Source organism: Manis pentadactyla, chromosome 8 (assembly GCF_030020395.1).
Source record: "Manis pentadactyla isolate mManPen7 chromosome 8, mManPen7.hap1, whole genome shotgun sequence".
Lineage (NCBI taxonomy): Eukaryota > Metazoa > Chordata > Mammalia > Pholidota > Manidae > Manis > Manis pentadactyla.
The window spans coordinates 67,837,916-67,865,541 of record NC_080026.1 but is presented as its reverse complement, the minus strand read 5'-3'; the positions used below and the strand labels follow the sequence as shown (position 1 = coordinate 67,865,541).

Sequence of the window (27,626 nt, the reverse complement as noted above, 5' to 3'; positions counted from 1 at the left end):
TTTTACTATACCTCCCTGCCCCGTCTCTCTCTGCACAGGGTGGGTATTCTGCTCCCTCCTTCTCTTCTTGGCAGGGCTCCTTCCAGGGGATCCCACGGACTGTTCCGCCGCACCGCAGACAGAGTGAGTCTGTGTCTCTCACTCCTATCCTGCTCTGGCTTCCCATTCATGGTATTTCCCTTCTGCATGACCTCTCCCTTCCCAACACCTTCTCCCACATCCAGAGTGACCTGCAGGCATGTGCTAAACCAGCACTCTCTGGACGCTCCTCTCTTAATTAACACTTCTTTGACTGCATGTGAATAGACATCTCTTTAGAGCCTTAGGAAAGCTATTTGAAGTTAATTTCATTCTAATGTTATTTAAACCTATTGTCAGTGACCCTAGACCTACCTACGGTGCATCTGTCTTCAATGCATTTATTTATGACTGAGATATGTGAATAAAAAGTTTTTTATCTGGTTACATTAAAAATATACACATTCGGTGTAGTAATATAATGGACAGATGCATACTGTTTAGGGAGCAGGCTTACTAGACCATTGCACATTTCTTTAAATATGTCCTAATCAAAAGACTTTTTAATCATTTTCAGGGAAGTTCTTTTAACCACTAATATGTCTTTGTAATTTATCAGCTGCTTTGCAGTACAGAAGAAATGGCTCTTGAATGCATGGTTTACTAACATTTCTAATGATTTAGTAATTGTTGACTTTGAATTTTTTTCATTTACGTTAAATCTACTTTCTAAAACAGTGTTTATTATTTTATATTATGTACTTAATTATACCTGGTAAGTTGGTTGTATTTTATCTTTTCTGAAAAGTCACCCCAAAAAAGCTAATATTGATGAAAAAGAGTTAAAAATAATTGTCAGTTGAAATCACTTTTATGCCTTCTTCAAGAATTTATACTGATTTGTGATTCATATGAAGTTTTCCATAAATTGCCTTATTTGTGTGAAGTATCAAAGGTCTAAAAGGGAGGAACTCTAAACAATTAAAATTAAGAAACATGATTTGCTCAAACAAAAAAACATATCTACTGAATTAGGCAAAATTATGAGATATCAATATGAATTTGAGACAAGATTTGAAGTTTATTTTTTGGCTATTACACCTCTCCTTTTTTGTCTTTAAGAAAAATACAGTTTGTGTAGGCTTTTGCATCAAGTTATTTAGTAACAAATTAATTTGTTTGATGGAAACAATGAGAATTTCTCTCTCTCTACTCCTCCTTTCAATCTCCTATCGCCTTTGGAACCCTGCTTTTTACTTCTCTTGCCTCCAAGTAAATTGCTTTGTTTTTTCCTCTACTGAAAGATTCCTAGCACATAAGGAATTGCATTAAAATTACAAGTGAATTAATCTGGTATATCAAAGGAAGCTATAACAAATTGTTAGGCAGAAAGACAGAAATGAGCGAGATGAAAAGGAGAAGGGGCACCCCAAAGATGACTGAGGGAGTTGACCAATTAGAACCAGAAAGCCAGAAATGACTCAGAGTTAATCAGAAATGAAGCCACAGGGTCCAAGAGTGACTCAGAAAATGTCCAGGGTCCCCCCAGATAAGAAACATTAGAAGCACAGCACAGCACAACCCCGTCCTCATTTCATCAGAACAAGCCTAGAGATCTGACAGTTGTCAATCAAGGACCTCTGCCCTGCCAAAACTGTTAGGCTGGAGAAAGGAAAAGCAAGGACATGCAAACAGAACAGAGAGATGCCAGAGGGGGAGAACAGACCAGACCCCAAAGTCCGTGCCGTATATGGAAAAGGGACAGCTCTTCCTGAATTCCATCCTGACAAGACCCGGATGTCAGCCTCCTCCTTCTTGGAAGGAAAAAAGTTTCTAGTTAACTATTATGTCACCTTTAGCCAATCATACCTCTCAACACCCCCCTAAGATAGTTTGCCCACTCCTCCCCCTCCTAATCCCTTAAAAGCGCCCCACCTCCCTAACCGGGTGTGACTTCTCCGGCTGGTAGTACCCAGGCCGGCGAGAACATTACCCGGGGGTATTTAAATAAATTACCTGGCCCTTTGTTGCCTCTCTATGCCTGCTTATTCCGGCTAGAATTTATCTTACAAAAACCACATAAAAGAAGCCTCAGAATGAGTATCCACGCCTGCCTGTTTTATCTGAGGCAGGCCCGCTCTGCTACTCTATGCAAAGTGTATTAAAACTTATTTTGCTTTCTTGACTTTGGTCTGCCATCTCACTGTATCCGACTTCCCTGCGACACGGAGCCGAATCCTTTCCTTCCCCAAAACGACAATGTATTTTTAGGCTTGTAGCCAATAAACAGCATGATTTGACAGAATACCTCAGATTAATACTCCTACCTTGAATTTATTTCCCCGTTTTAGTCTCTATCCTTGTTCCACCATTCTTCTCCCTAATTGTCCTCCTCAGCTAGCTGTAATATGTATTATGGAATTGAAGTCCATATTGCAAATATAATTTCATGTTTATTTTTAAAGTATATTTCTCACTTTCTTGTTCATATAGCTTTAGAATTTTCTTGTCCCTCTCTTGAGTCATTGGCCCACCATTTTCAAATGCTTCTTCGTCTTTTCTTCAAGTTCATAGCTATCTTTTTTTCCAACTAAGAAGCAACACTGTCCTGCAGCAGTACTATCAAGATCTCTCTCTCTCTCAGGCTTTTGTAGATCAAACCTTACTCGGCATCTCCCAGTTAGCAAGAAGAAAGGTTTTGTTCTGCAAGTTTGGGTGTGTTAGCCACCTAGAAGATAAATACATTGGAGTCTTTTCCTGGGTAAGTCCTCACAGCTAGGAGAACTGGCCCTGGTACTTGATCACGGAGACTTGTAGGATCCTGTTTGTGAAAGGTGGTAACTAGAGGACTTGTTCGTAACTTCTTGATAATTCTTACTGAGCTTGAAAGGCTTCTGTAAGGAGAAATATGTTCTAAATTACTACATTATTTTTCATTTATCCTGAGAAGAACTGAAGCAGTGTACTGTAATAATTAATTTAATAAAATATAAAGCAGTTTATTATAATAATGATTTTTTACATTTTTTACATTTACACAGTGAAATAATATTTGTTGCCACTTTAATCAATATGTGATTCTTAGTGCTGATTTTCAGAGAGGTTAATTCTGTATGTGATGGTAGATAGTCAAGAGAGTTCTTCATTATAATGTGTTTCATTAATAAGTTCTTTTTGATACCCTTAAGTGAACTACTGCCTTTTCTTCTAAGTGCACAAGCCAGGTAGGCTTAACTGTTATTCTTCAGTAAGGGCAATATGGTTTTGGTTTGGGGTTGCTTTTTTTTTAATTCATAAGAGTAGTAGACTTTCCACTGTAAAGAGATTGTCTGGATATGGAGAGAGTGAAATAATGTTTATGGTATATATTTATACCATATATATGTGGTATATATTAATGTTTATGGTATATATTTAGCCCTGGTCACTCCAGAAGCCCACTCTAGCCAAAGATATTCTTGCTGAATTTAAGAATAACTCTAGATGAATGGAGGTAAAAGGAAAATCTTTAAAGTCTCTAAGTATTTTTTTTTTCCCCTCAGGTTTTTTTTTTCCTCAAGTATATTATTAGTCTCAACTTGAAGATGCTTATCTTCCAGTTTCAAAGTAGATTTTTCTCTGGGTTAGCAGAAAATACCTACAGATGTATAGAGATGTATAGAGATCTTCTATTGTCAAAACCTTCCAGCCTGTCTAAATTAACTTGCATTGGTTTAGTCTTTCTAATTTCTAACTGTGTAAAATTAGAAATGATAAATAACCTACCTCATAGTAGGAAAATCTAATAAAAGTAATTGCTTTGACAAGGAAATAACCTTAATGGTAATCTGAAATAGCCTTTCTTACCAGGGGATATGCGTTTAGGAATACTTGACTTTTCAAAAAGTGTATTTTGAAATAATACACATTTATTATGCCTAAAAAGACCTTTAAATTTTTCTGTTTAACACATTGCTTGGAATAATTTAGAAATCTTAACTACCTTTACATGTTCAATAACTTAGATGGAAAGGAAAAAACTTTTTAAACAACAAAATACCGTAAATGCATCTACATATGTTTTAATAATCTTGCAGTTTCTTGATGTAGTGTTGCCTGATTTCTAAATTTATATTCCAATAATAACTAATGTATATTCACCAGAATTAAATTAAGGACGACAATTGTATTGTCATAAGCTCTCCTCCTCCTCTTTTAACCTTCAGGGGAGTTTCATAAACCTTTTTGACAAGTGACACTTATAAATTCATCTTATATCACAACCCAATGTGTATTTAGTGAATGAAACTGTATTTACAACCCAACACAAATTCAGATAAAAGATTAATGAAATATTACTTTTTCTTAGGATATATGACATTCATATGTTTATCTCAATTTTTTGTTTTGCCTTTTTCACATAGTGAACATTTATTTCACATACATGAACATTTTTCATTTAGTAAATATTTCTTAAACATGTTAATGGCTGCATGCTAATATATTATTATGTGGATATACTCTGCATAATCTTTTCCTATTGTTGGCATTGGTGTTGTTTCTATTTTTCCCTGTTAATAGATTCTATTGGAATTCAATTTATTATTCTTTGTGGATCAGTGTCAGTATCTCTCTTTACATAGATAGATTCCTAAAAGGATGTTACTTTAAATCCAAAGGTGTGTACCTTCTAGAGATGCTTGTTGTGTATTGTTGAACTGTCAGATGTGCTTATGAGATATACATTAACATGGCTCAATATGATTGGCTTTACCATGTGACTGACATCAATTTTATATGTAGGGATAGCATCAGCTTTAGTGCTTTAATGCAAAATTAGCTATGGGAGTGACTTTTCACAAAAATAAAATATTTTTCAGTGAAATGGAAAGTAAAGCAACAGTAAAAATGGAACAATTCTACTTTACAGTAAGCTATTTGAAGTGTGGTGAAAATGGAATATGGCACATTTTTTTGCAGCTAATTTAAAATGCTGTTTAGTATAGTCATTGGTTAATTGACAAGAAATGTGCATCAAACTTATGGTCCAGACAGCCATCTCATAAACCTAGGCGTGGGTTAGTTTCTCTCTCAACACCTTGCAATTATGAGAAACCCAGCAATTACTGTTTCCTGTGTAAGACTTATTGTAACAACAGATTGTGGGGTTGTGTTGTTAGCCAAGTTTGTTGTACCATAGTGCCTGTAGTATCCTATTCTGGATAAATACACCGTGCATATTGGTCACACCACTGGAATTACACTATTATGATGCTATTTAATTTTGTTTTCTGAACTACTGTGCATCCCAGAGGTAAATGGTAATGAATTCTTTCTCATAGATAAAAACCCATGAAAATTAAGCATCTCACACTTACTGTGACTATAGTAAATGCTTCATTACTTAAGGCACTATTAGTCTGTTTGATAGTTCTTAAAAAGCATTTAACTGATCCACTTAGAAAAGCTGTTGAACTCTTTATTTTAGAATTTGTTTATATATAATTTATATTTCTCAGTCAGGTATCTTCTCTAACTTCTCTGAAATCTAGAGGAATAGGAGCATTCCTGGGTCCCAACAAATCTTGGAAACAGTAATTGAATTCATGTGAATTATAGAGTACAATTCTTTGAATCTAGTTATGCTAGGAACCCAGTCATGTCTTACTTATCTAAGTGACCTGGAGCCTTGCTTATAACTTAGAACACATTTAGGACATACATGAAGATCAAATTGTACTTCTGTTGGTCTTTAATGCAGCAGCAGTAATAAAAGTAAACTAACAAATATTGAGTTGTATTTAGTTTAAAATGTACAGGACTCTGAAATTATTTAAAAAATTAATTTCTACTTTCATGAGGGATTACATGTGGCTAAGCTTTTCTAGATCTTTGAGGTATGATTATTAAATTGTGTCAAAATTCCTTTCAGTATTTTATTTGGTAAGATTCTTTGATTCCTTTTAAGTGTGAGAAGTTTTACATACACTGTTATATGTATGGATATAAAATTTATACTAACTAGGAAACCATGTCAATAAGAAAGTTTAAATCTATTAAAATTTGTTTTATTTTACACAAATATATTAAATAAAATAATAATGCCTAGAAAAACACAACAGAAGCATAGCAAATAGTGTTGGCTACTACACCCAGTCATGGCAATTCCTTGGTGTTATGTGTGGTCTCTGACACCATTGTCCTGTCTTTATCTTGTCTCTGCTTTCCCATTATGCCATTGGCAAGGAGTTGAGAAGTTAGTCCATTACTTCTCTGACAAAGCATGGTACAGTACAATTTCAGATTTTTTCCTACCACCTTCCTCATAACCATTTTTTTGTTTTTGTTTTTTTTCCAGTTTGCATGATGCATGTCAGAGCCTGCATGAAATTACAGGCATGTCACAGATGGCTCCATTTCCATCTTCTTTTAGACTTTAAAATGTATTTAATAATAAACTTGTATGTACCAAGAAAATAATTTGAGGTAATTCCTATATCTGTTATGCAATAAGCGTACTAGAGCATTTTCTGCTTTCTATCATACACAGTTTGACATATTTTTCTGCATCAGGACTTGATATTTCTAGCTGCCATTTTATTGTTGGTGACTCTAAAACAAAAATGTTTACCGAAACTGATAATGAAATTTTTTCTTATGCTCATGCTAGAAATCTGAGGTGATATGAAAGAGTAAAGGTGCATAGTTTTTCTCAGTGATGAGTCCTAATTTGACATTTCTTGTGCTCAATGAATTATCTCCAGTAGGTCACTTGGAACCACTTTTTCCCAGAAATACTTTTTCCACAATGTGGCTTAAGTTTGGTGTCTGAGAGTTATCCTGCATAGGATAGATCAGCTAAGAAACGGCATTATCCAGGAAAATTAGTACCTAAATGTGGGCATTGAATCTGCCTATTGAGTTTTTAAAATAGTCGTCCTTCCGTATTACAGATTCTGAAAGTCTGGGAACTCATTGTAATTACCCAAATAGCACATAATAATAATGTTTTAGTGTTGAAATTTGAATTCTCTGTTGGTTTAAATTCTGGTTTTGCCATTTGGTATAGTGTGTGATTGGACATTAACTTAACTTCTTGTGAGCACAGTTTATTCATTTACAGAAGAAGGCAGTACCTTCCTCTTAGCATCTTGTGGTAATTAAGGATCATACAAGCAAACTTAGAGTTTGCTATCTATCCTTGGAAAGAAGGGTAACCCAGAGTATAATATTCCTCAAATATTTATAATGAGGAATTTGTAATTCCTCAAATAATTAGGCATTTTACTAAGCACTTTGCACATTATCACTTATTATTCACAATAATGAGGTATACTGTTATTATCCTAACTTTATAAATTATAAAATTGCATATCAGAGTAGTAAGAAAATTTACCCAATATTTCACTGATAGTAAGCAGTAGTCAGGACTCAAACCCAGATCAGTCTGACTCCAAAAGCTAAGCGATTCAGTACTCTGTTGTATCAGCAACTCTATATAACCATATGTAAATTATTTCTAAACTTTAAAGTGCTTTTCATGTCCTAGCTCTGGTTTATCTCCAGGAAGGTATTTAAGGAGACTTATACATGTTTATATGATTATATAAACTGTGTTATATCAGATAGGCCTGCTATGGATTTAAAACACTTAGATATGACTGGCATTATTGAAATATGTATTTGAAGCCTAGAAACTTCTTATTCAATAGTAACTAGATGATGATGATGATTATACTGCTATGGAACTTGCCTTTTTCAAGACTCAGTTACAAAAGGGCCATGGCTCAAATTAATCATTCTTATACATTTTAATAATCTTAGGTGGCATTTTTTGAGTATCTTTGATGTGCTAGGAGGTCCTCTGCCAAGTGTTTTTTTGCATGTATAATCATATTTAATTGCCATAATTAGAAATGGAAAATAGCTGGATGCTTGTTAGACAGTTTCCCTAACTCATTTCATCCAGAATGTCTAATCTTCAGAAACACTCATGGCTTAGCTAGTAGGTCATTTTGGGAGATGCTGCATTCGAATTAGTATGTATTTAATCTTGCTTGCTAATCTTTTAAACATGAATCATTAAACTAACTCCAAGCTTATTTAGAGAAAACATTTTTTTCTAAGGTTTCTTTTTCCTCAGTGTTTTCTTTAAACTTGTTTTTGATTATTAGTGCTGTTTCATTGATGTATTAGGCAAGTATCGTTCTGATATTTATTACCAAAGAAGCAATTCTAGAGTGTATCACTAATATTCATTTATTTATCTTGCAAATATATATTTAATGTAATGACTCTGTGTGCCAAATACAACTTCAACAACAGCAAAATATTAATAAGGCATGGTACATGCCTGTAAAGAGCTCATAGTCTCTGGTTATCTTAGTAAGCAGTCCAAAAGAGACATTGAAGATTGTCATTAAAGATGCCTCCCAATCCCTTGGACAATTACCCAGCAGTGCTTGTTGCTGGCAGTCTTGAGCTTGATGCCTGTAATTATTGCGTCTGACTTCATGCTAAAGTGTATGTATCTAACTAAAGTAACACTTCAAAGTCGCCGAGTCCAGTTTGAAGTACTTAGCTCTTTGAAGCTTCAGTAACCAACCCTTCTACAAGTTACAAGGATGGAGTAATGAAGCTCTACTTACTTACATGTGACTACAGGGAGTTTCCTGAAGTCGCTCAGTAGTGGGGAATTCCTTTTGCCCTCTGAGGCTATGAAATGAATGGACTGGTGGACACCTTCCAGGGAGGCCTATTTTTGATAAAGGGTAGATACTTCATTATGCATCTTGAACAAGAAACCTGAACCTCATCTTAAATTCCTCAGGCACTTCCTGTCCCACCTTCAAAATCTCTTTCAATCCTTTCCTGTTTTTTTCTTTCAGTATCCTAATTTTAGACCCTTATAATTCACATCACCAGGGCTGTTAGCAATAGCCTATTTACCTGGCTGTTTTTAGAATTTCATCGCCTTCAATTATGTTCTTCACTGATTCCACCAGAGTGACATTCTAAAATACATGTTGGCTCTTATGATTCCTCTGCTTAAAATGTATCATGTCTGCTGTAATCAATTGCACAAAGTCAGAACTGTTTAGCCTGACATGCATTTCTTCGTGAGCTGGCCCTTGTCTTCACTTTCCCACCATCATTGTGCTCTCCAAATTTAATCTAACAATTTGAAGTTATTGGAACACACCATGTTCTTTTTTTGCCTCTTTCTTTAATATCCACTGGCCCTCTACCCTGAATGCTCTTCCCTTCTTGTCTACTTGACAAACTCCTGCTTATCTTAAAACTCAGTTCAGATGTTTGTGATTCTCTGGATGCCTTCCGTGACTTCTCCAATTAGGCATATTTTTTCTTTTTGTTCCCATATGTTATGCTTGAGACATGATCTTATCGTTTGTTTACCTGACTGTCTCTCTTCCTAGGTCTCTCATCCACAAGAACAGCATTGTGTTCAGCTCCATATTTTCCTACACCTACAATGCATGATACATTGTAGACATTTAAAAAATAAATGGTCTTTGATGTTCCTTTCTGTTGGTCTTAAATGTCCATGAAAACATGGGGTTTTTCTTTATAGAATTTATTCTAAAGATGTCTGAGATTATAGAAGCAATAATGAATGCGGGCTAGATGAATTATTAACATTTTGCCTTTATATTAATCCAGTTGAGTGTTCAGAATTTGGGGAAATTAAACAACAAGCAGTGACCTATGGCAGCACATCTCTGCTTTGCTTGTTAGAGGTTAACAGGCAGCTTGTTGTTCAGCTTGCAGCAGTTAATTAATGATAATCCAGTACTTAGTGGGGAACCAGTTTTAGACAATCTTCTGTATATCAGGAGCAAGTCATTTCCTTGGTCCTTGCTATAGTCATTTCTTAAGCTTGTTCCAGAGACTTTTTCCTTACGGTATTAGAATTGACTACCAAACTTGTTTTAAAATAAACTTCTAATAAAAATGTAAAATCAACATTATTCAGCATCTAGGAACCACTGATTTAATGTAATTAAGTGGTAATTTAGACATTTTTAATTGTTCAGTCTAGTTTAGTTAAAACTCAACATTTTGTTCTTAATAGCCTGATTATTTCCGATTCTATAATATTTGATATGTAGCTTTATAGCATTTAATACAAGGAGCACATCTTTCTGAATGTCTGCTATATTTGCATTTAGCTCTCTGATAAGCAGTGGTCAGTTGGGTAATACAAGTATGGTTGTGTACCCCCTTATCTGCAGTTTCACTTCACTGCAGTCAACCACAATCTGGAAGCAGTGAGCTTCCTGATCTGTCGTCAGAAGGCTGGTACTAGCCTAATGCTATATCACAATTCACCCCGCTTCATGTCATCATGTAGACATTACCTCACATCATCACAAGGAGGATGAGTACAGTACAGTAAGATTTTGAGAGATCACATTCACATAACCTTTATTACAGTATATTGTTATAGTTCTTCTATTTTATTATTGTTAATCTCTTGCTGTGCCTAATTTATAAATTGAACTTTATCATAAGTGTGTTTGTATAATAAAAAGCATAGTATACACAGGATTCAGTACCGTCTCTAGTTTCAGGCATCCACTGGGGGTCTTGGAACTTATTCCCTGTGTTCTGCAATAATCAGAACCATGCAAATGGATAATTTGTCTGCTGTTTACAGTGCCCCTTTTCTGGACGTTTGGTTATCTTAATAATTAGTTTGTGACTTTATCTTAATTAGAAAGTCACTGATTTTTATGCTTTGAGCTGATAGCACATGTTTATACCTTTTTTTCTTACCAAGAAGACATTATAATAAGGCCCTTTTTTAAAATTTTGGTGTCATTAATGTACAATTCCATGAGCAACATTATGGTTACTAGACTCCCCCCATTATCAAGTCCCCACTACACACCCCATTACAGTCACTGTCCATTAGCATAGTAAGATGCTATAGAATCACTACTTGTCCGTAAGGCCTTTTTTTAATATGAAATTGTCACTGATATTTTAATAGGTCTTGAGTTGCTTTAAGATTTTTAACTCAAGACTAGAATATTGTTTTTGAAAATAAAGAGGTGAAAAGGGAAACAAATCTCATTCAGTCAGCCATTTGACACTGTCTCCTCCATGGTTGCTTTTTTTCCTTTGGTAGATTCTGGTTTGCTTAATGTGAACCAGCTCTGTATTTTTACTAATCTATCTAAAGTGTATGATCACTTTGGCATGGCATTTTTTTGGGGAACTTAAGGGAGAGTCTTGAATTCATTACGTGGTGATTTTAGTGTCCTTCTTTGAAGGAGAGTTTATTCATCTCTATGGTGATATATTTTGAAAATGCCCAATAACTTTAAAGTCTAAGACATTTAGCTTCAAGCAACAACTGAGATGGCTTATTTGTTTTAAACATTCTAAAATAACAGTTTAGCATATCCTGTATGGATTAATTTTGAGCAGTCATTGTCTTCATTTTATTATATTTTTCAATCACAAGTCAGCCTCATACTGTCATGGCCAACCATCCCTCCATGAGTCAGTGAATTTTGTTCTCATTCACTGTAACCCTGCCATAATCTAATCCCTGACTGCTGACCTGGCACCCGTCATCCAGTGCTGGTCGAGGAGGTGAAAAAAGTGGCAAAACACACATGGTGCAATATAAATAGATTCATCCCTTCTTTTGGAGGGATTAGAGCTCCTGTGTAGGTTTGTTTGCGGGTTAGCATTGTAAAAAAAAAAGTTCTCAGTAAAAAAATGGTCCTTTGATGTTCATGTTTCAAAGCACTTTGCCAAATGTTTTGACATTTTTAGCTCACGTTAAGAAAAACTATGTGGGGGGTGTGGCGTGTGTGTGTGAATACATTTATAGGAACCACCCCAGTGTCAGGACATGACCAATAGGCTCTGCCCCATATGCTTTATTTGGGCCATTAAAGGATAACTGAAATTCATATTTCTTTACTGAATGCCCAAAGGAATAAAAGTTCCATGTTTCCTCTGATTTATATAGAATGTAAACACAGAGCTCCAGAGAGTGTTTGTGAAGCACATTGGCCTTAAGAACTTTGCTATTATAGGCCTCTGAGCTAGAGTTTAAATTACGAGCAATTTCGAATTTGTTTTACTCTCAACCATCATTCAGAAAGCAATTTATTTTTAATTTTGTTGAATGGGTACTCACTCTTGGGGCAGGGTAAATAACTGTTTTATACGTACCAGCCATAACAGAACTTTAGTTGATCCCTTATATGGCAGTTAAGCAGAACAAGCTGTGAAAACATGTTGTTCTAAAACTTTTCAACAAGGATTTTAAAGGTAGATTAGCATTAGCTGAGTATATCAACCTATTTTTATTTAAGTAATTAGAATTTTACATTAATTGAGAATAAAATCATTCTAAATCTTGTTTAACTGATAACAGTTTTAATTCTCGATAGAGATATAACTCCCTGACACTCAAATTAATGCTTTCTCTGATCAGGTATGATAAAGTGGTATATAGTTTTCTATTAAAAAAATAAACTTTAAGATGGGTAATATTTTGAAGGTCACAATTACTATCTGAATGCTTTTTACAGGTTAAACCAAAGTGCCATAGATACCATTTTTTTCAAGCTCTCTATATACAAGGTTTTAAATACTTAATGAATTAACTAAGGCAGGAATCTTTTTTCTACAATATATCAGTACTTTAAGATTTTTCTTTTCCTGTTTGACTTTGGATCTTGTTTAGTGTTTATTGCCTGTATCATTTTTTTTTTGCATTATCACTTTCATGTTCCTCATGAATTCACTTGAACATTTTGCAACTTATTTTTTAATTTAAAAAAAAGCCCACATGCTTCTCATATTAAAAAACAATAATTACCAAGACAGCCTAATTGGAACTTAAATTAATTCTGGGTGACACTTCTAAAATGAATTGTTGCTAATGTTGTTTTTAATTTTAATAGCCTCAAGTACTACAGCCTTCCAGCAGCCTTCCCAGACCTACAGACCACACCCAGGGAAAACTAATAAAGCCGCAACATATCGAGGCCCACAGTGAATGCACAATCCAGGACAGACATCAGAGTGTTGCACATCTGGATGAAAGCTTTACACATGGCTTGCAGCAAGAAAGCAATTGTGGTCTGGAAGACCGGCCTTTTTCATCAAGCCCGCCTTTCACTAAGGATGTGGCTGAAAATACACCTTCTGAAGCAGACTTGAACATGACCATGAATGCTCAAGAGCCTTATCATTTGGCAAATAATCAAATTAGTGACCTGCAATTTGTACCTACTTCTCTTCAGATACTTCCCCAGTCAAGTACAGTAGACCAGGCTAAGAGAGTTGGAAGAAGTCAGTCTTCACTGAAGGACCAAACGTCTCAACCCAAGTCCTTGCAACTTTTTAAGCCTTCCATCTCGAATTCTTTGATACCTCCTTCAGTTTCAGAATCATCTCCAAGTAGGACTCCCACTTGTAAGAAGTCACGAATAATCACACCATGTACTTCAGCAAAACTTCAGCCAACATCTAGTCAAACAAATCTTGCAAATGATCCAAATCTGAAAGGGTCTAAGCTCCGTCCCCCTTCTGGCTCTTTCAAACAAAAACAAATAAGCAGCCCCCACCCAGAGCCTCAAAACTTCCAGGCCAAGACAGGCATCCCAAGACCATTAACAAGAAGAAGAGAAACCATGCAGAATTTGAATGGCAATTTGAATTCTGGAGATTGTTTGGCCTCTAATCGATATTCCCGTCTTCCTAAACCAAAAATACATTAAGTACATAGCCATCACCTGCCAATTTGCTTTTTTAAAAAACAATGTTATGTAATAGCTTTACGTGCAGTTTGCTTTCATGATGGAGGTTCCATTGAAAGCTTGCAAATCCTAAAATTAAAATGCTGGAAGCTTTTGCTAGTTTGGCTCTTCCATTTTGTATCCTGGTTGAAGTGCTTAGCATTTGAGCATATTTGTCTCAGGTAAACACAAAAGTTTGCTTATCCATCTCAGAGGCCTGCAAAAGACTCTCATCATGTTATCCATCCCTCTGCACATCAGAAAATTCATAATCACTTAGCAGGCTAGAAACGTGCTTTCCTGAATTAGTCCTTTTAAGGTCTGTGTTAATTGTGGTCGCAGAGCCTCACCCATTTCCTCTTGTTTCTCCTGTGAGTATGGTTACTGTTTTAACTGAAGATGTGGCGATAATGGAAGATGGTAGTCTGTAAGCAGAGTTCTGGCCAATGATTTGTATATTTAAAAGGTCTATGCAAAAGCTCTGTGATGAATAAAGGAGATCAGGCTTTTAGTGGGAAATCTATGTAAGTTTTATTTTCCCTTGTTAGAATCAGCATCAACATTTATCAGACAAATCCCCCAGACTAAAAATGTTTCATTATATGAAACCAATTATAAGTTGTTTTAGCATCTTGTTCTCCACACACACACACACACACACACACACACCGTTTGTGTTTGTTTTTGCTACTGGACAAAATTTGAAAAGCTTGAGATAACATCTTGAAACCTGTACCTAAAGATGTATTCATTTGTAACATATGTTGGTGGTAGAGTTTTGCTGGTAATTCAATTTTGAACCCTATAGGCTTATGGATCCATTATACCTATTTTAAGGTTTCACAGCATATATTTAAAATGAAGTCTTATTGTATTATTTATATTTATTGACTTTCTGCTAATATCCTGAGACAGGAATAATGGATTTGAAATATTTGCATAAAACTTTGATGAGATATGAATATCCCATACATAGGGATTCAAAATTATTTTCTATAGGAAAACAAGTTAAAATATTTTGAGAATAATGACAGATTTAAGTAAGACTATCTGAGAAATCTGGAATTCATAATAGTTTTGTTTTTCTGACTTTTCTAGGTTTCCCTTTTACATTGGTATATACTTGAATGGTATATTCTTGAAAAGTAGATGGGGAAGAAAAATAGAATTGGAGTGGGGAAATTCAGTTTTAGTAAAAGGTATTAAAAGAGATTTAAATAGCAACATGCTTACGTATTTTAATGTTGTAGGAAGGTAACTGTGGAACTGCCAAGGGACCATAGGCTCTAACCTCTAATCATGCTGTGGGGCCACTCATCAGATGGTTCAGCAAATTTTCCTCCTGTTCCCCCAAATCATGTCATTTTTAGGCTGTTCACCTGTTTCTGCTTAATTAGGATTAATGTATTTCAGACAGGTAGCGTTTTACAAAGTCAATTTTGTCAATTTTTGTTGTGATCATATGAGCAAAAATGTATCATAAGGGATTATGTCCAAAAAGCTAGCCACTGCAGTTTCTTGGGATTCTTTTTTAAAAAGTGTACTTTGGTGAAATTGATCCTTTTTAGAGAAACAACAGCAAGTGCTTTTGTGGAAATTTCAAAAGGGATGTTTACTACTATTCTGTTGCAGTGTCCCCTTACCTGTCAAGAGAACCATTTAAGTGAATTTGCCATTCCCTGTCTACAAACCATTCCTGGATTTGATGACAGGTGAGCAACAGAAACCTAGTATCATACTCAGATTTGACAGCACTTCTGCTGGAGAATTACTCAAGTTCAAAGTTTTTCACATAGGACAGATACTGTTTGTATGAAGTGATCAGACATATCTCAGCAAAGCTCTTGCTTGTTCATAGTAACAAGCAGGGATAGGGATGGGATGGCTGCAGTTAAAAGTGGATACACGTGATCTTTCATTTTGAAGGAGAAAGAAAATGATCCTCATGTATTGCAAATGGGATATTATTACACTGTATTTCCTTAAAGTAAAACATGCTGATGAATTACTGGGTTTTGATTTATTTAGAAGTTGGTGTAGATTCTTATGAAACATTATTTACAAGTCAGGCCTTTACCTTAAAGGGAAAATTTTAAATTTTTATTTTTAAACCCCGAGTCTGAGGGAAATGTTATTGTCTATTACATAAAAATGTTGACTCTTGCAATTCGTTTAATCTTTTTCCTGCTCTATGTTTTCTCCCTGATGAATTTGCAGAAATATTAATCCATCAGTTCAACTTCTTTGTACCTTTGTTGAGCCTTAATCTTGGTGGATGACTCATCAGTATAATTAGGAAGCATAATATATTTAACAAAAAAAATCTAGGATGCTTGCACAAAACAACAAAGCAATTGCCTGCAGTTTTCTTTAAAAACTGCAAGATTATTATTACTATAGTCTGCTCCTTAGTAAATGTTAAGTCAGCAATGAGGTAAGGATGTGATTTTCCTGAATAATCTGAGATTCACTCTCTCAGATTTGGCTTGATCTCTGTTTAGTGCTTCTGTAAATTGGCTCTGTGCCAAATCCTCCTCCACAGAAACTCAGATCACTTTTTTCCTTAGTTTTTGTGATTTCAGGTGAGATGGTTGCAGTGTGTGAATCCTAAATCCTAAGGAGACTTTTATGGAGGTTTATTAAGTTTCACATTTGTAAAAGAGAAAATTATAATAGACTGTTTAGAATTATGCATCTGGCTTTTAATGGGATGCACATCAAATTCTTTAAGAAAGCTTGGCCTAAGGAGTTAATCAGTACAGGTACAGATGATTTTAAGGCATTAAACAAAGGGTTATATGGTTAAATCATTTAGAATAATTCCAATAACTGAGACCCTCTAGCATTTTTCTTTTGGAGTCTCATTTTAATTTGTGCAATATTTTCAGGCATATAGACTACTGTTCATTGTATTTATGTAGATATTAGGGAACTTACTAAGTAACAAGTAAAACTCTGAATATGAAAGAAAATGTCAGATTTGCACTTTAAATGAGCTTAATTGCTTGGAGTTGTGCCTGAAATATCGAAATGCCTCATTGGGTGTGGCTTTCTTTGTTGAAATGAATCTCTATAATTGTTGCTGTTTGAAGTACAGCCTTTCCCAGAATTATATCCTCAGCATGTCACTTTTCCCATTAAAGAACCAAATTCTTTGAATATTTCATTGTCCTCTTAAGTATTTTACTTGGCATCAAAGAGAACATGATCCCCCGTAGCTGTCACTTCTAAATACTCCTGTAGCATAGATGGTGTTACATACAAAGAGGTGCACTTTTCATTTCTGATTGGAGTTTTCATGGTGGTTTCCTGGTCTCTAGGTTACTGGATGTAGTTTGGAATCACCAAATAAGCTTGCAATGAAGATCAGTAAGACTGCAGCACAGTTTCAGTTTATTCTCCAACCTACACAATAGTTTTCGTGCTTATAAATTAGTTGGATGTTTGTTTGCATGCTTATGCACAAATTTGAGAATGAATTATAGTTATAATACAAATAACTGATGTTTTTCCTTGGAGATGATAGCCTTGTTACTTTTTTTAATTCTGATGCTTGAATTATATTTTCTTATTTTCTTTTCACACCTCCCTTCAATATTTCTGCTGCAGCAATTTGAAAAAATACATTTGGATTATGATGATAGGTGCCGACCTACACCTATGCTATTAATTAAAGATCCTCATATGTTTTAACCTTGTAGGGGAAAACCTACTCACTTTCTTCTTGGTAAAGAATCACCATAACAAATTAATACTGACCCTAGGAATTTAGTCTTTAAGTTATTACTAACTAAAAACAAAATCACCACAGTCTTTAATACCTGCACTATTGTTTTTCCCATTGATTTGAAAAACCAGATCAGAGTAAATACTATATATTAGAATTTGCTTGTAAAATGAATTATAAAAACTGGGTGTAAAGTCTCTTCCCTGAAAATGTTGGCATAGTAAATAAAAATAAAGTTCATAATTATAAAACTTTTCTTGTCCTTCTCAACATTGACTTTTATAGTGTACTTTTTCTTGGATATCTTTTTTCCCACAAAGATCTAAAACACTGGTTATCTGGTGGATTATTTTTTCTGAGCTCTATCATTTCACACAATCCGTTCTCTACACATATCACACTTCAAGATTTAAGTAGGAGTTAATAGTTTATTGTGTTTTCACAGACTAAGTGGTCTGATAATTATTTCCATTTTAATCAAGTATATCTCAGAAAATTGTTGAAATAATGTAACATTTTTACTTACAAATTATAGGCATTCTGAGTTAGAATGCTGCATAAAAGGAGAAAGCATTATAATTCTAATTTCAATTTATTGTTTTTAAACATGTACAAAACAGCTTGAAGCAATAAGAGTGTTTAATGAAATTTTACATGGTTTTTAGGAACCAAATGAATAGGGTATTTATAACTTGTTTTCCAATTTATATATAGTAGTCATTATTGGATATAAAAAGTTGATACAGTTGTATGTTATTAATCCAAAGTGGTTACATAAGTGCTGGAAAAAGAGTGAAGGAAATTTCATTAGTGATAGAACGGTCTCCTCCCTCCGTTCAGGTACCAGAGGTTCCCAGAGTCCTCCATCTCCTCTGATCCCTTCTGGGCTTTCCAATAAGCCCACCCATCATCTCAGAGAGACCTACGTGTCATCTTACCTAGGTCTAAGTCCGGGAAAAGGAAATCCTGGGGCAAAATACGCCTAAAAACCAAAATCAGTCAAAGGGAGAAATAAAGTTTAAAACCTGTTTATTGCTAACGAACTGCTGTCTAGCCCATCTCTCCTGCTCAAGCAGCCACAACACCGGCCTCCCCCTCACCTCTCAGGTACAGATAAGCCCTCAGTTGCCCAGGTAATCACCCATTGATATGGTGAACTTCTCCACCCCTGAGGAAAGATGCAAATGCACTAAAGCCTACTTGTTTCCACCAGTGAATGCCTATTGATACGCAGATGTACTAAAGCCAGGCAAGATATTCTGAAAATATTACAATTTTACCCACACTAGGCTACAAGCATTCTCCAGAGGACACATAAGCAACCTTTCCCCTGACCCCTCCCCTCCAAAATCTCTTATTATGGCAACAATATAGTTAGATTGAGGCTTTCCTTTATTTTTAAAGCATTGCTAATATCTTGACTGATTTACCTTTTAGAAATAATGAGGGGCCCATAATATCCCATTGCATTAGATTTGAGGACTTTTTTAGCTATAGTTGGAACACAAGAAACTTGGATGGAGGAAGAAGTTTGCCTGATGCTGAGCAGCAGTACCACAGTTGTCAGAAGCTGGCTTGTCTGGCTACTCCAGTCAGAATTTTACTTGTGTGAGCACTTTGGGTAGACTTTTGATATTACTTTAAAATTAGAGAACATGGCAAGAAAACTAAGATAGTATTTCTTTAATCACGTTTTTCCTATAAAATTGAACTTCTGGCATACTCCTGTAAGTGTGTTTGATGCTTTACTGGATGCAATTAAAAGTGATTAATTAAGTGAATGGATTTTTTTTCTATGTTTTTCAAAGTAAAATTTTTATATTTTTACTTAGAGGTAAAAAGCACAGATTCACCATTATTGAATGTGGGGGACATTAACATGATGATTGATCTGGCTAAAGGCTCTCCTAGACACATAAAAGCTGAAGGAGAGAGAAAACTCGGATTCTATGGTAGATTGGTGTGTTAACCACTCAACTATAATATAAAGGTTAAGGGAAAAGTAACTCTAATTTCTTAATGAATTCACAGCCTAGGAAGAGATAAGTTGTGATGTAAATATAAAAGGGATGAGTCAAAGGTGGTGCCTCCATAGATCCCTGATCTGCCCTGCTCCTGGAATCCTAGGCTGTCCCTTTCCCTACTATGTGCCATCCCAAAGGCAGTCCTCTGTGGCTCCTTCCCCAAGCTCTGACTTGTGGTCCTCCCCAGCCCAGTTCACTGTTGCCACTTTCTGGGTCACATCCTCCTCTCCTGCCTCCATGGCTTCCCAAGATCAGTCTTGGTTACGTCTCCCACCATTCAGGCACCAGAGGTTCCCAGAGTCCTCCATCTCCTCTGATCCCTTCTGATTTGTGAGAGGGGATATGAATGTGAATGTAATGTAAATATGAATGTTAAAGTCAGGCCCTGCTCAGCCCTCATTTGCGCCTTGGGGCTGAAAGAGGGAGAGTGGGCCCTGCCCTGGAGTCTTGGATTGCCTGGGTCTTTCTCTACAGCAGAAGGTCCGTTGCCATCCCCATTTTAGAATTGAGCATGTTGAGGCTCAGAGACAAGCACACAGCTAGGGTCTGAGGGAGCCAAGATTACAACCAGGAGAGAGTCCTCCTTTGTACTCAGGACTCTGAAGCTTCCATGCAGCAACATGCAACTTGACCCTTTGTGGCTGAATGGGAAAAGCATGTTTAAATCATAATATAACTGAAGATATTCTGCATGTATAATAAAAAAGAACAATGAAAGCAGGCCAGCCAAGGAAAATATAGCTGTAGAGTGCCTGTGCTGGGGAGAAGACCTGGCATTTATCTCAGGCCAGTGGCATCTTCTGGCTGCCTATGCTGAGGTTGTTCCTCAACCTGAACCCCAGTTCAACCCTTTGGTTTGTTTCCCCAACTAGCTGGACTCTGTGTAGACTGAGAGATTGTTGTGTCATACAGATGGGGGGCCTTCCTCAGGCTCTGGGTTTCAGGCTTGAACTTCTGTCCCCAAGAATGAGGACGTCTTCAACAGCAAATGGCACTTCTTTCTATTTTTCATTTGTCATTTCTTTCTATTTTTTTTTCTTTCTATTCTATCTTTATTTTTGAGCAATCTTTTATGAAAATCTTTCCCTTTTCTCCAATCCCCATTTAAAAATTTTCTTAAGAAGCAGTCTAGACTCATGGATTATTTGTCATTCCTACCATGTTTCATTTTGCTTGGGTTGTCTTGATTTGTCAGTGGCAGCCCCTGCGACCTGGTTCCTGTGCCTTTTGACATTTGAAAAAAATGTTAAATGCTGGACAAATAGCACATCATAAGATGGTGAATGTAAACACACAGAGAAGAGGGTCACAGTGAGTGCAAATGGGCTAAAAGATGCCGTTAAAAATCAATTCATCTAAAACATAGAGTCATAGACATTTTAAAAATAAAACACTGGAAAAAAATTAAGCCCTGAGAACACCAATCCAAGAGAATACACTCCAGTTATATCAGACAAAATACAAGTAAAGCAAAAGGGTTGCTAGATTTAAATAAAGTTGTTACAAAATGATAAATAGGTGTAGTTCACCTAAAAATTAAGATTGTGCATCCCTAATTACATGGCCGCCAAACATTTAAGGCAAAATATGACAAAACTGCAAAAATCAAATCCTGTGTGGGAGGCTTTCATAGCCCTCTCTCAGCAACAGATAATGAGGAGTCCAAAGCCAGAAAGGCTGCAGAAGATTTGAATGGCAAACCTCTTAACATAGAAATATTTATCTAGATCAATACAGAAATATATAGATAGATATTATATATAAGTACATAGGAAATAAATATGTACAACATAAATATTAGACATATTAGATATTAGAATTAAATATTAATAAAAAAATATAAATAGGTTTAAGTATTGCAAATGAATATGTAGAATATAAATATAGATACAGAAATATGTGTATATAGAAATACATACATCCATACATAGAAATATAGATTATTTACCTAATAGCTGTGGAACATAACATTATTTTTAAGCACACATACTATTAACCATATTTTGGCCATAAAGCAAGTCTCCATATATTTCAGGAGAATGAAATCCATAGAGTACACTCTTTGATCATAATTGCAATGTGCTAAATCAGTGAAGAAATGATAACAGAATTTCCCCATATGTTTGGAAATTGAGTGGCACCCTTTTGAACAAAAAGAGGAAATCTCAAAGGAAAGCGTAATGTAACTGAACTGAATGAAAATGATGAAAATATGTCATTAGACTACATCTTCTGGCACGGGAATTCCACCTTAGGCTGGAAATATTTTATGGTCTTCAAATCATCCCTCATTCCTGGAGAAGGTGTTACACCTTAAACAGCTAAGGAAATTTCATTTCTTTTGTCATCTCACTAGTTGTTAGTGCAGGCTTTCAACTGTGGCCCATAAATGGGAAAATAGCAAGCTGCCTCCCTTGCTTGACCTTTGGGGGAACTCCAAGAAGCCTGGGCATTTTAAGTCAGAAAGTTCCTGAGTTTCTCTCCCAGGGAACTCCTAGACACCCATGAAGCTTGGCTGCAGCAGGAGTGCTGGGTGCTGGGGGTGGAGCAGGTAAGCAGGGTCCCTTGTCCTGAGCTGAGCTTCCTAAGGTGTCTTTCTGCAGGACTGACACAGTGTTTCCCCAATTCATTGACACTCAGGTCAGCTTAAAAAATACTGCTTTAAATCCCATCCCTTTTTAATATTAAGAGGATTAATTATAACAAGTAAAGTTCTTATTACTGCTATAAAGGCAAAACTAGTATGTTTTTCCAGAAATATAAAGAAACCATTAAAAACAGCAGAAAACAAAAGCACAGAGCAAAATGAAATTAAAACTGAACCAAAAGAGGGCTAGCAAACAAGGACACTAAAGGGTACTTGTTGTTGAGTTGCAAATGAGCTTTACACCATTTCTGGCTGAACAAGGAGAGGAGCTAGTGTAAGACAATCCTTGAAGTCAGAGGGGCTTCAAAAGTGAAGGGGAGGGTCAGGCCTCCTGGGCTCTGTCAGGCTGTGGGAGCCGCTATGGAAAGAACAATTTGGTGTTTTGGTTAATACAGATTAAAATGGATTTAGGAGCAGTTTTTCACATCTTAGATAAACACAAAATGTACAAGTTTGAAAAAATGCTTTGTCAGCAAGAGGAAATTGTGATTTGTCAGATAGTGGAAGAGCATGCCTCTTCTATTTTTTTCCTGGAATTTCTATCTGATTTCAACTTCTCCATGCAATTTATGTAATTCAGTTTATCAAGCTTTGTGATCTCTCTGATATCCAAGAGATTTTCCCTTTGTCATTTTCCAACTCTCCCAATGATGTTTCCCACATTGGATATATTTGGAAATTTCAATTGATCTCAAGGGACTTCATGGATCCTTTAAGGATAATTTATTCTCAAATGAAATTTATGATAGGAAGTAGTTTTTTCTTTTGTTTGCCTCAAAAAAATAGTCATGAGTCATGACTCAAACATAGTCATACTATTCCATACTATGGAAAAAAGAATTGGCAACCATATCTCTTTAATGATTTTATCAAAGAGGAAAATCTGACACCACTCCTTTCTCTTTTTTTAAAACTTAAAAAAAAATTTATGCATTTAAATGATTGGCTGTCTCTTAGAGAAGAAGGAGCTTATAATTCCATGTCAGGAACAGCATAAACTTTTCATAAAGAGCAATAGAAGAGTCCCTGAATTAAAAACCTCTTCAACATTTCACAACAGGCTTGAATGAAGAGCAGAGCTCTTAAATACTACATGGAATGACTAGTTAAGAATATCACCTGATGGAATACATTTTCTTCCTTAAATATATGGAATCATCAGTGAAAAGAGAAACACATGCTACTTTATTATTAACCCTGGAGTTGTTATTCTACACTGGCTGTTTGAGCAGTAATTCTTGAACAACTCGACGTTAATTTTTGAATGAAAATATGGGTATCTGAGCATGTGGTCTTGCCAATGGACTTCAGCCCCGGGCAAGTTCACTATGGATTCAGTTTGACCAAAGAAATGACAATAAAACGTTCTTGGGGTGAAAGGGTTATACCCAACTTTATTTCTCCTGTGTCAGGTCAATCACTAGAATCCCATGCACTCAGAACAAGTCTACATGCAGCAAGCTGGTCTCTGCCTCTGGGCCTCTCTACCTGCACAGCCATCCTCTGGGCCTCTGTCCTCGGTGCTGCCACCACTCCAGCCTCTGCTCTCTTGCAGCCTTGCAGCAGTGCCACCAAGTCGCCCAGAACACTGGGCAGAGTTCTTCATATAGAGTCAATAGCAATGCATTGCCCACAGACGTGTAGTGAGCCAGCCAAACAGGGCCAGGTGAGAATCCTGGCCCCAGGAACCTTCACTTTATCCACAATGTGAATGCTGGTTTAAATTACTGGCATTCATATAAACCTCAGTGCCTCTACAATCCTTACAGAATTTATGTTACACAAAATTTTAATGTTTTAAGGGCACATCTGTTTAGATACACAATGCACATAACTAACCTCTGTAAGTATAAACCCACTAGGCCAACACACAAGTTCTGCTGTATGACAGGTAAAGAGAGGGACGTTAAGTTCAGCATATAAAGGATGAAAAACAAACTTTCCAGCCAGCAGTTGAGAAAGTGCATGCATACAATATTATTAAATATTAAAGGTAAATATATCTTAAATGATTATTTTATTCATTCAGTTGACCCAGTTTTGCACAAAGGAAAATGCACTCATAGGTTTTGAATTCTAATTTACCTTGTCTGAATAGTAAGTTATTTTTTAAAACCAGGTTCTGAATGTTACTCCCAATGCAAATGAATCAAAGCACTTTATTCTCTGCAGCTGACTTCTGGCTCATGCAGCTGTAAATAAACCTTGGTTCTAATCCATGCCGTCTAGTCCTTATTATTTAGTAAAGCAAGACAGTCAGCTCCCCAAGGTCTTTGGCTGCCACATGCTGAGGCAAAGGCTGCGCTTCTAGATTTACCTTCTAGAAACCTTCCAGCAACAACACTTTTATTTTCATTTCTCATTTTCTATATAAACTCCCAAAGAAATAGACTTCCTTCACACAACTATCCCTAATTAATCCAGGAAACCAGTAACTCTTTTCCAAACCTTCAACAGTCCTTCAAAGAATTCTTTGGAAACCCTTTCATGCACGTATTTTCAATTTAATAAACCTCCATTTAAGACAGAATAGCTTTCAAGATATTCCTTTCTAGCATCCTCGAGGAATACTTCCCAGGAGACACTTGCAATTAATAAAGACCCAAGCAAAGGAGCAATCCCTCCAGAAACCGCAACGTGAGGCAGAACTGTAAAGGATGCCACGTGCCCTCCACCACCCCTGCTCCAGGCGAGCAGCTGCAGCAGAGGTGGAAGTGGACGTGGGCTGAGCTGCATCCGCAATCACACTGTGGCCTGCACTTCCCACCTTCTTGCAGAATCATCATGAATGCCATGTTTAAATATCACAATCAATGCCTAAGATGAGAAGAATCATATTACGATTGCCTTGAGTTGTTTATTGTATCAGCTATTGCTGCATAACAAACCATCCTAAAATAAAATGGTGTAATATAATGTCTTTATATTCAATCAAGTGGGATTATAGAGTGGGGAGTTGTTCTGACCTATGCAGGCTCTTCATGAAGCAACATTCAGCTGCAAATCCCTATATTGTGTTACTATGGCTCATCCATGATGATGTGTACGGTTGTAATACTCTTCTGTCTTGTACCAGTTTGTGTCATTTTACTTCTGTATGTGCGGTATAATCTTGTAGTTCACAGGGGTAACAGTGAGTTTATCAATTCTAAGTTGCCTTAATTTAATTTCACTATTTTAACATTTACATATGAAACTACTTTTTCCCAGTTAGAAGAGATATGCCTCACCCATTAGGATTCAGCTACTTGTATTGCAGATTCTACCCTGACTCATGAACCACTATAATTTTTTAATTCTAATTTAGTAGGGGATATTTAGATGCAATAAACTGTACCTATTTAAGGTGTACAAATTGAATAATTAAAAAATTTATAAGAAAATAACAGTGCATACTGCATGGTTCTATTTGTTGCAAAACTCTAGAAGTACAATGTTTTAACTGCTGTTGTATAATTATTAAAAATTCAATCCCCCTACCTCTGTGTCCTTAGTTTTGAAAATAAAAATGTGAAATAATAAACTTAATTTCTAAAAGGTGTTATAACTAAAAATGAAATCTGTAGAAATACGCTGAGTCCAAAGAACAAATTCAAGGATAAGTTGATGTGTATGCATATTTGTATACATTTTTCTTCAACTAAACACACACATAAATGCCCATGAACACAGACTCCTTTATAATCATATGTATTATGGTGAAGTAAGCCTTTATGAAAAGCTAGAGAATAAAAAGATAACGAATGTTTGAACCAAAATGAAATTCAAGGAATGTAGAAATTTAGACACAATTTTAAAGCGTTGGTGGACTTCTGAGGCTGCTGTGTACAGGTGGGCGGGGAGAGGCTGAGGCGAGAGGCGACGGGGTGGGTGTCTGTAGGCAGAGGGGGGCGGCTTCCGTGGTGCTGGCAGTGGCCAGTGGGGGTGTCAGGGGGATGCCAGCGTGGGAGGCGTCAGCTTCGGGCGGCTGCTAACGTCCAGGGCTGCCATGCGCAGAAGTACAGCAAGAGGTGGCGGCGAGAGGCGGAGGGAGCAGGCAGCGGCGGCGTCAGCCCGGTGGGGGGCAGCGTCGATGGCTTGCGGTGGCTTCGGGGGTGGCGGGGTCGCTGGGGGACGGGAGTTGGTGGCGGTGAGCGGCAGTTGGCGGCGGCGGCGCGCGCTGTCCAGCGTTGCGGGGAGGGGGGCGCGACCTAAGGGGGCGGGTCCGCCCGCAACCGACGCTGCGCGCGATCCCCCGGCCCAGCCAACTCCACCCGCTTTCGGTGCCCACCTCGGCCTCCTTCCAACAAAGCGCAGCCACCCGCCGCAGAGGACGCTTCCCGCCTGTCCTCCCTCCCCCGCCTGGGCCTCCCGCTGACGCCGCCCGGGAGCAGTGCCGACACCGCCGCCCGGGAAGGCCGGCATCCGCTGACGACGCCCACGGCCAGCGCCCTCCAACACCAACCGCCCGCGCGCGGCCTTCAACCGCAGCCTCCTCCCGCCGGCTTCAGGGCCCCCTCGCCAGGGACCCGATGCCCCTGTCCTCACGCAGGCCTCGCCTCCTCGCAGCAGCAGCTCATAGTAGATAGCCAGCGCCAGGGGGCGGGCGGCGTCGGGGGACGGAGAGGGAGCGAGCAGGGAAGGCGCCTGCTGCGGGAGGCTGCAGGGAGGCTGCGGCGGCGGTGACTGTGGGCGGTGCGGGCATAGGCGTTGGCAACGGTGGGTGGTGTCGGGCTGCGGTCGATGGCCAGCTGTGGCATCAGTCGCGGCGGGAGGCGGTGGCGACAGGAGCAGCGGGCAGAGGCCGTGTGGGTGGGAGGCGGGAGCGGGTGGTGGTGAGCCGCAGGTGGCGGCAGCGGGCAGTGTCGGTTGGTGAGCGGCGCAGCGCCCGAAAGGCGAGGTGTCGCCCGCAACCAGAGCCGCTGACACCGCCCGCCTCCGCGCCGCTGGCTGGGATGCCAGCCACCAGCCTAGGCCGCCCCAGCCTCCCGCCGCCGAAGGCAGACTCCTGCAGCCACCCGCCGCAGAGCCCGCGTCCCGCCTGTCCCCGCCCGCAGATGCATCCGGCTGACACCTGCCCGGACGCCTGGGGACACCGCAGCCCGCCAGTGCCTCCTCCCGTTGACCCCGCTGTCGCGCGCCGAAGCCCTGCACCGCCCGCCAGCGCCGATCGACACCAAACGCCCGCGGCCTTCTACCGCAGCCTCCTCCCGCCGGCTTCAGGGCCCCCTCGCCAGGGACCCGGTGCCCCCGTCCTCACGCAGGCCACGCCCCCTCGCAGCAGCAGCTCATAGTAAGTAGCCAGCCCCAGGGGGCGGACGGCGTCGGGGGACGGGGAGGGAGCGAGCAGGGAAGTCGTCTGCTGCGGGAGGCTGCAGGGAGGCTGCAGCGGTGTCTGTGGGTGGGGCCGCAGTCCCAGCCCGCCGTCTGCAGGTGCGCCGTGAGAGGCGGCAGAGGCGGCGGCG

General features: G+C 38.1%; 1 protein-coding gene across 9 annotated transcripts in view; it reads left to right on the top strand.

Annotated features, from left to right (window-relative positions):
• Positions 1-16,943, top strand: part of CCSER2 (coiled-coil serine rich protein 2) — a 241,121-nt gene extending 224,178 nt beyond the window's left edge. For 5 of the 9 annotated variants that reach the window (XM_036883919.2, XM_036883918.2, XM_036883917.2 and 2 more), the window contains one exon: positions 12,948-16,943. In XM_036883919.2, the coding sequence (XP_036739814.2) occupies positions 12,948-13,766 (819 nt within the window). In that variant the 3' untranslated portion in view covers positions 13,767-16,943. Of the gene's footprint in view, positions 1-38; positions 172-6,243; positions 6,284-12,947 lie in introns of all 9 variants that reach the window. The other 4 variants (XM_036883922.2, XM_036883923.2, XM_036883920.2 and 1 more) reach the window with 4 other exon arrangements.
• Positions 16,944-27,626: the final 10,683 nt, after the last annotated feature.